This window comes from Cuculus canorus, unplaced genomic scaffold, assembly GCF_017976375.1.
Source record: "Cuculus canorus isolate bCucCan1 unplaced genomic scaffold, bCucCan1.pri scaffold_171_arrow_ctg1, whole genome shotgun sequence".
Lineage (NCBI taxonomy): Eukaryota > Metazoa > Chordata > Aves > Cuculiformes > Cuculidae > Cuculus > Cuculus canorus.
In genome coordinates, this window is record NW_026527803.1 from 9334 (window position 1) to 17617 (window position 8284).

The following is an 8284-nucleotide window of genomic DNA, read 5'->3' on the forward strand; positions in this document are numbered from 1 at the left end:
TTTTGCTGCCAGGGGGTCACCCCAAAAGACAATCACACAGCAAAGGGGTCGGTGCCTGCTTGTGAGGTCACCACTGCCCGAGTAGCCGATGGGCCAAGAGGAGACTCGTGGCATTTGTAGGAGCTTGTGAGGTCACTTGTTCACTCGTACCTGATAAGAAGGGAGAGAGCAAAAGGTTGGATACATGGTGGTCAGGTCACTGATTCCCACGGAACCAACAGGCCAGGGGAAGGACAAAAGCTTGTGTAGGTGTTGGTGAGGTCATTAGTGTCTGATTCCTCCACAGGCCAGGAGAAGGCCCATGGGTTGTGCAGGTTCTTATGAGGTCACTCCCCCCTGAGGAGCTGATAGGCCAGGAGAAGGCCTGTAGATGGTGCAGGTGCTTGTGAGGTCACTGGTGCCTGAGCAGATGATAGACCAGGAGGTGGCACATGGCCTGTGAAGCTCCTTTGGATGTCAGTGGTATCTGAACACCCGATAGAGCAGGAGCAGACATGGCAGTTGTAGATGCCAGGAGGTCACCTGTGGGTGAGTGGTGGGTGGGCCAGGAGGAGGCACGTGGCTCTGTACAAGCTTGGGATTGCACCGGTGCTGGAGCAGCTTTTGGGGAGAGAGCAGGAACACGGCTTGTGTGGGGCTCCTGGTGACATCACAGTAACATTTAAACACGACTAAATATGGCTTTTTGGAGGAACCATCACCAGCAGAACCCATGCACAGCACACAGGAGTGAGCATCTGACTCATGAGCTCAAAGCAGCAGCAGGAGGGTGTGAGGTCACCATCAGTGTCACCCTGTGGGAGTCCACAGATGGTCTGAGAAATCAGAGAAATTGGGTATTGACCGTCATCACACAACCGTTCACACAACGAGGCTGGAAAGTCCCGATGAAGAATCTTGGAAGTGAAACAAGTAATATTTAATTGAAAGTTGGCAAGAAAAAGAGTAGATACAGGCAGCACATGGACAGCATTGTTCAACAAAAAAGCTTTAGGCACGTGGACAGAGCGGTTGAGCTGTATATCACCCAAACCTCAATTAACACCATTTCAAAAATTGTATTAGAGAAAATTTGCCTTCAAATTGCACCTGAAAAAATCCAAATCTGGAAATATCTTTAGTGGAAAATTTTAGATGCCACAATTAAACTTCAGCAAGTCAAATTGCAAACAGCAGTTAAAACTTTAAACCATTTGCAAAAGCTCCTGACTTGGAAGGGACCTACAAGGACCATCGAGTCCAAGTCCTGTCCCAGCACAGTACAACCCCAACATTCACCCTGTGAGGCTGAGGGCGTTGGGCAAAGGCTTCTTGAACATTGTCAGGCTTGGCGCCTTGACTGCTGCCCTGAGGAGCTGTTCCAGAGCTCCACCACCCTCTGGGGGAAGAACCTTTCCCTGATGTCCAACCTCAGCCTCCCCTGGCATCTTTCAGCCATTCCCTTGTGCCCTGTCCTTGGTCACCAAAGAGAAGAGCTCAGAACCTTCTCCTCTTCCTCCCCTTGTGAGGAACCTGCAGACCACAATGAGGTCTCCCCTCCATCTCCTCTTCTCCAGGCTGACCAGACCAAGTGGCTTCAGCCGCTGCTCACACGGCTTCTCCTCCAAGTCCTTCAGCATCTCCTCTGGATGCTCTCCAGAAGCTTTAGATCCCTGTTACCCCATGGAGCCCCAACTACCACCCAGAGCTCAAGATGGGACACTCAGGGTTCTCCCATGAGAAGCCATCACGGGACAAGACTTGCTCTTCTGGCTTTATTAAAGACAATAAATATTGGAATGTGGCCACTCTGGGAGAAGAACTTGGTCCCTCCAAGGCTCAGAAGGGCCACCAGCGCAGCCACTGCAGGCTCCATCTTGGAGTTGGCCTCTTTCTTGACAGCAGGTTGATGGTCTGAGTTGCCACGGAGCCGACCAAGGGATCTGGGTAGTCCCTGAATGGCAGGAGGGCTGCAAGGGCAGGAAGATCAGAGAATCATAAAATGAGTTGGCTTGGAAGGGACCTCAAAGCCCATCCAGTCCCACCCCCTGCCACGGGCAGGGACAACTCCCGCTGGATCAGGTCCTCCAAGACCCATCCAACCTGGCCTTGAACACCTCCAGGGATGGGGCAGCCCCCGCTGCTCTGGGCAACCTGGGCCAGGGCCTCTCCACCCTCACAGGAGAACATTTCCATATAGGAATGTTCCTCTAAGGTCTCCCTGGACATGAACCCCACCACCTTCAGGGATCCCCAGACGACCCCCAGACCCTTCCAGCCCCACTCATCTCTTTGCTTGGCCAGGAGGAGCAGCTGGGACAAATCCCACCTAGAAGCTCCTGCGTGGGAATGTCCCCTCTGCCCCCGATACGTTCCTCTGCCCCTGGAGCACCTCCCTGGAGCAGGACCAGGCATGGCAGCTCTGCCCAAGCTCTGTCCCTGCCCCAACAGCCCCAGCCCTGTCCCTCCTCACCGTTGCAGATCTCGAAGATCTTCTCCGAGCTCCAGTTCTTCAGGCGCCATGCAGCCAGACCTGGACAGAGAGCTTGGTCACATCTCCTGCTCCCCAGCTCCTGGCCCCAGCACAGGGGGACACCAGGAAGAGCAGTGCTCAGTTCCTGACCCCATCAGTGTGGTGGACGCTCCTGGGGGCAACCAGGGCTCCGACAGCCACCGGGCTGTCCCGTGCTGCCAGCATGATGGTGGGGACGGGCTGGTCTGCCAGGAGAATCACACACTCAGGCTCATCTCCCCTCACACACGTGATGTGCGTACTCACATCTGATCCACACAATGCAAACATGGACTCTGACCCACTCATTCGGTGTCCTCTCATGGAAGAACAAAGAACCTCTCCAAGCTGGGGTGAGAGGCCGGTGCTGGGAATGGCGCTTGTGAGGGGCTACACCAGCATTATTGCCCCGGCTCAGCTTCCATGTGCTGTCCAGTGCACGTGGGCACAGAGCAGACCCTGCTCTGCTGGTTCTTCAGGTCTCTTGCAGGGTGCCCGGCGGTGAGAGCACACTGCTGCACGCTCCAGCCCGGCACACCGAGACTCTTTAGCTGTACACCGGTGTTCTCACCTCTGGGAAAAGTTCTTGGGTGAGTTCCTGAAAGATACTTTAGAACAAGCCCTGAGCCTTCATGCCCTGCCCTGAGGAGATCCCCTCTCTTTCTGGAAAGGCCGTTCTGGAGGCAGCTCTGTCCCACAAGTGCCCACTGCCCGTCCCTGCCTGCGGGCACAGCACTGCCTCGCAGCACCGCTGTGACCAAGCTCAGAGCCCTCAGGCCTTCCAGCAAGGCAAGGGGTGAGGAGGAGAGTGTGGAAGGGAGAGACAACAGCTCTGGGAGATCAAGCGCTGCTGTCTGGCAGTGCTGCTGTGCTGGGACTCTTTCTCTCCACCCATGCCCACAGGAACTGACCCTCCAAAAATTACTTAAAGGAAAAATGTCAAGAAACAAAAGTCATCGAATATCCATTTATTGTGTTGAAACACACAGAGGGCAGAGCTCCTCATTTACACAGACAATCAGTAAGAAAAGAAGAAGAAGAGATTGAATTAAAATGAGGATGACAGCATTACCCTAATTATAAACCAGCAACACCAACGTAAAATACAGCAGCCCAGTCTAGTTATCATGCGTTGCATGATAACTGCTATGCAGAAGATGATGAGCAGTTCATTGCTTCAGAGAATCATCCAGATATCAGTTTCCACACAGCATCCTTGAGCTGCTGATTCCTCAAACTGTAGATGAGGGGGTTTAGTGCTGGAGGCACCACGGAATACAGAAATGACACCACAATGTCCAGGGATGGAGAGGAGATGGAGGGGGGTTTCAGGTAGGCAAATACTCCAGTACTGATAAAGAGGGAGACCACGGCCAGGTGAGGGAGGCACGTGGAAAAGGCTTTGTGCCGTCCCTGCTCAGAGGGGATCCTCAGCACTGACCTGAAGATCTGCACATAGGACACCACAATGAAAACAAAACAGCCAAAAGATAAAAAGACACCAACCACAAGAAGCCCAACCTCCCTCAGGGCAACATGTGAGCAGGAGAGCTTGAGGATCTGTGGGATTTCACAGAAGAACTGGTCCACAGCATTGCCCTGGCAGAGGGACAGGGAAAATGTATTGGCCGTGTGCAGCAGAGCAGTGAGAAACCCAGCGGCCCAGGCAGCTGCTGCCATGTGGACACAAGCTCTGCTGCCCAGGAGGGTCCCGTAGTGCAGGGGTTTGCAGATGGCAACGTAGCGGTCGTAGGACATCACCGTGAGAAGAAAATACTCTGCTGAAATGAAAAACAGAAAGAGAAAGACTTGAGAAGCACATCCTTCATAGGAGATGGCTCTGGTGTCCCAGAGGGAATTGGTTGTAGCCTTGGGGACAGTGGTGGAGATGGATCCCAGGTCAAGGACGGAGAGGTTGAGGATAAAGAAGTACATGGGGGTGTGGAGGTGGTGGTCACAGGCGATGGTGGTGATGATGAGGCCGTTGCCCAGGAGGGCAGCCAGGTAGATGCCCAGGAAGAGCCAGAAGTGCAAGAGCTGCAGCTCCTGTGTGTCTGCGAATGCCAGGAGGAGGAACTGAGTGATGGAGCTGCTGTTGGACATCTGCTGCCTCTAAATGTGAAGCACTGAACAAAATGAAATTACAGTGAGAAGTTAGGGGTGACTTAGGAGTCTGAGTAAAATCATCAAAGCCATTTCTCACACTGTACGTTTGCCACTGCTTTTCCTTTCACAGCCCTTCCTTCAGCTCCGTGCCTGGAGCCCTGCTCGGTGCCGGCTGACTGTGCTGGGACAAGCAGGGCCTCTGCCCGCTGGCTGCCAGGACTCAGCCCTGCTCTGCAGCAGGGGCTCATGGGGACGGTGGGGACAGTTCTGGTGTTGAAATTTGTCAGATAAAACTGCTCCTGGTGCAGAAGGGCTCGGCAGCATCTGCACTCCCAGTGCTAAGACTCCCCAAACACAAAAGTGTTTTAGGGGGAGAGGTTTTTTTTTTGCAGCTCGCTCCCATCTCAGCTGGAAGTGAAAACCCCTCAGCATCTCTGCTGCACTCACGGAGATCAGAAGGAGTCCTGCGAGGTGAGAGCATTGCCTGTGGCTCAGTGCAGAGGGAGGGGAGCTGCTCTGTCCCTCGCTCTTGTTCCCAGCTGCCCTGGGCTTGTGATTCTCATGTTAACCTAAAAAGCCACCAGGCAGTGAGAGAGGAGAACCCCACTGCTGAGCACTCAATGTCTCACCCGTTCCTAAGGTCTCAGCACCCACTTTCAGCCCAGGACACACACGGCTCATTTAAAAAAACAAAAGCATTTTCTGTCTTGTAGCATCTCTGCCCTTCTCCATGGGGCTTTCAGGTAACACCGAGAGGTGACAGGACAGCTTTGCATCCTGGAGGGAAGTTCACAGCTTGGAAAGAAACCTCAAGGAGATAACTCAGTGTCCTAATGATAGTATCTCACAGTAAGGGAGAGTTAGCTTATTCCTCAGGGCATGACACAGACTGCACTGCCCACAGCCCCACAGATGAGATGAAAGCTTGGACTTTCCATTCCACCTGCATGGCAGGAATCAGAAAATCAGTGCCTGACTCGACTGCTGCAACTCCCATCCCCAAAGAGCCTGGCAGCGAGAACAAGAGAGCAACAACAAGAACACAGGAAAAAGAAGACAGAAAAAAAAAAAAAGAGAGTCTCTTGATCCATTCTCTCTGCCTTCTCCCTCCCTCATCTCCCCCTCCCCCCCAATTTCCCAAGAGTAGGAAAGTGAAAAAGAGAGAAAGAGTTCCTTATCTTTAACAGAATCTCTGCCCTGATCTTTTCCTCTTAGAAATATCCTGAAGGCATTTGGAGCTGTGAGCAGCCCTGACTCACACAGCACCTCCTGAAAGCAGAAAGACCCTCTCCTGCCAGGAGGTGCTTCTTCCCCCCATACCTTCTCTCTGTCCCTCCATGGGGAACTCCCCGGGCAGGCTGAGCACTCACTCTGTTTTTCTCTCTGCTGGAGAAACAGCAAGAGCCCTCCTGACAGATCCCACAGGCTGTGGCTGTGTTGGCTTTAGGAGATCCTTCCAGGAGCAGCACCTGCATTGTCCTGCACCCAGAGACTCACCTGGAGAAGGGCTGTGGAGATTTTCTCAAACTGAAGCCTCCTCTTTCCTCCCACCCCACCCTGCCTTTCCCCTCTCTGTGCCTCCCTCCTCTGCCCTCGCTGCCTGTAGGCAGTGCCCTCAGCCCTGCTGGGCTTTGCAGAGGAGCTGCTCCTGCCCAGAGATGGCTCTTTGTAGCGCTGCCCACTTGCCACCAGCTCCCTCCGTGCCAGGAGCCCAGCCCAGCTCAGCAGCAGAGGAGCAGCCCAAGGCAGCCCTTTCTCTGCCCCCTCGGGGCTCCCTCCAGGTGTCCCTGGGGCTCCAGGGGAACCTGCTGAGAAACAGCCTGAAGCCATCCCTCATCTTCCCTCCCTCAGCTGGCAGAGACACTTCTGTCCTGCACTGTCTGTTCCTGTCAGAAAAAGAGCTGGACAGGAGAAGCACTTTATTTTCTCCCACAATTAGATAGGACAGTAGAAAGGTGACAGGGAATGATCTCGTTTCTCCAAGCTGGTAGGATCGTTTCCATGGGGTGAATTCAGGCATTTCATCCTGGGTATTCAGATCTCGCCATGGAAAGACACTCAGCTCTCTTCTGTCCCACCCACGTCTCTGTTCTAAGCAAAGCCTTTGCACACACGGGGTCTTGGGCGCTTGGTCCCAGGTTTTCTCATGGCAGGGATGAGGTTGCCTGGTGCCACCGCTGCAGGGCTTCAGCCCCAGTGGGCAGCAATGCCCTCAGCCGGGGGCACAGGCAGGAGGAGCTGGAGCTGTTAGTGCTGGTGACAGAGCTGTTGCTGCTTCAGGAACCCTTAAAGAAGAAATCTATACTGAGTGGCCACTGCTGCATTTAATAAGGGACAGAGGTGAGATTCCCTTTCTCCTCCCGTCCTACAACTTCCCCAGCAAGGTCTCCCAGGCCCCTGGAACTCAGGGCAGGACTCTGGAGGAGATCAGTGAGTGGAGAATGGGAATCAAGTCACGATTCTCTTGAGGAACCACAATCCTTCCCTGTCTATGGGACAGTAGGGCCACTCTCCATCATCTTCCAAAGGTCATGGAGACTGGGGGAAATTCCTGCCCACTGGCACCACTCCTGCACTGTATGTCCTTTTCCCAAATGGCCAAAGATGAGCAGGAGAAAGGCTGTGCCCCAGACATTGTCCACTCGGATCCCATTGCTGGATGTCTGAAAGATGAGGGAATTGGATTTCCTTTGGGCAGATTTTGTCTCACCATCCCGCTGTTACCCAACTCTTCTATGACCTGGGCCTTTTATGACCCAACACTTCTATGATCTGACTCCTCTATGACCTCAATCCTCCACGACCAGACACTTATATGAGTCGCCTCTTCTCTGAGCCATTCCTTCTGTGACCTCAGCCTTCTATGACTTTACTCCTCTAATGACTATTTTATGACACAATGGTTATATGACCCTTCTATGACTTGAGTCTTTTATGTCCTGACACTTCTATGATCCTTTTATGACCCACATTTTCTATGGAACTTTTATGACCAGATCCCAGCATAAATGATACTTCCCCGGCCCTTCTACCTGACCTTTCTGTGACCCAACTCTTATATAACCCAACGCTTCTAAAATTTGACCCTTCTATAACCCAAGCTTTCTATGACACAATCTTTCTCTTACTCTTCTATGACTTTCTATGGCCCAACTCCTCTATGACCTGAATAAGCTATGACCGTGACTCTGGCCTTCCTTGACCCAAATCTTCTATGGCCTTCTATGACCTAATTATTCTCTGACTATTCTATGATGCAAATTTCAAGGACTCAACTCTTCTATGGCGAAAATCATCTATGCTGCGACATATAAGTCTATGACCAGACATTTGCATGACCCAACTCTTCTGGGACCCTGCGATTGAGTGACACTCTTTTGACCTGACCCACTATGATATGAATCCTCCAAACTCCTCTATGACCCAAATCTTATATGAGACACCTTTTCTATGACCTGGTACTTCTATGATATCAGCTTTCTATAACCCAACACTACCATCTACTTTCCAAACCACACACTTCTATGAGCTGACTCTTCTGTCATCCCACTCTTCAGTGACTTCTCTATGTCCCAACTCTTTGAAAACCTGAGTCTTCTGTGAACCAAGATGTCTATGATACAACTCTTCTCTGACCATTCTATATCCCAACTTTTCTATGGCCTAAATTTTCTATGACCAGACTCT

At 52.3% G+C, this 8284-nt stretch overlaps 1 protein-coding gene across 1 annotated transcript; it reads right to left on the reverse strand.

Moving 5' to 3' along the window:
* Positions 1 to 3676: 3676 nt before the first annotated feature.
* On the reverse strand, positions 3677 to 6617 carry LOC128850677 (olfactory receptor 14A16-like). The gene is made up of 2 exons (XM_054055655.1): positions 6294 to 6617; positions 3677 to 4603 (listed from the first exon to the last, which is right to left on the reverse strand). Exons 1-2 carry the CDS (start codon positions 6615 to 6617, stop codon positions 3677 to 3679), a joined length of 1251 nt encoding a protein of 416 aa, XP_053911630.1.
* Between the last annotated feature and the right edge of the window lie 1667 nt (positions 6618 to 8284).

Bases quoted from the DNA above. Each gene is read 5' to 3' on its own strand.
- LOC128850677 (XM_054055655.1), bottom strand. From the start codon at position 6,617: ATGCCTGAATTCACCCCATGGAAACGATCCTACCAGCTTGGAGAAACG. The intron at 4,604-6,293 runs GGAGCTGGTGGC...CTTCACATTTAG, and splicing joins GCTGGGCTCCTGGCACGGAG to AGGCAGCAGATGTCCAACAG.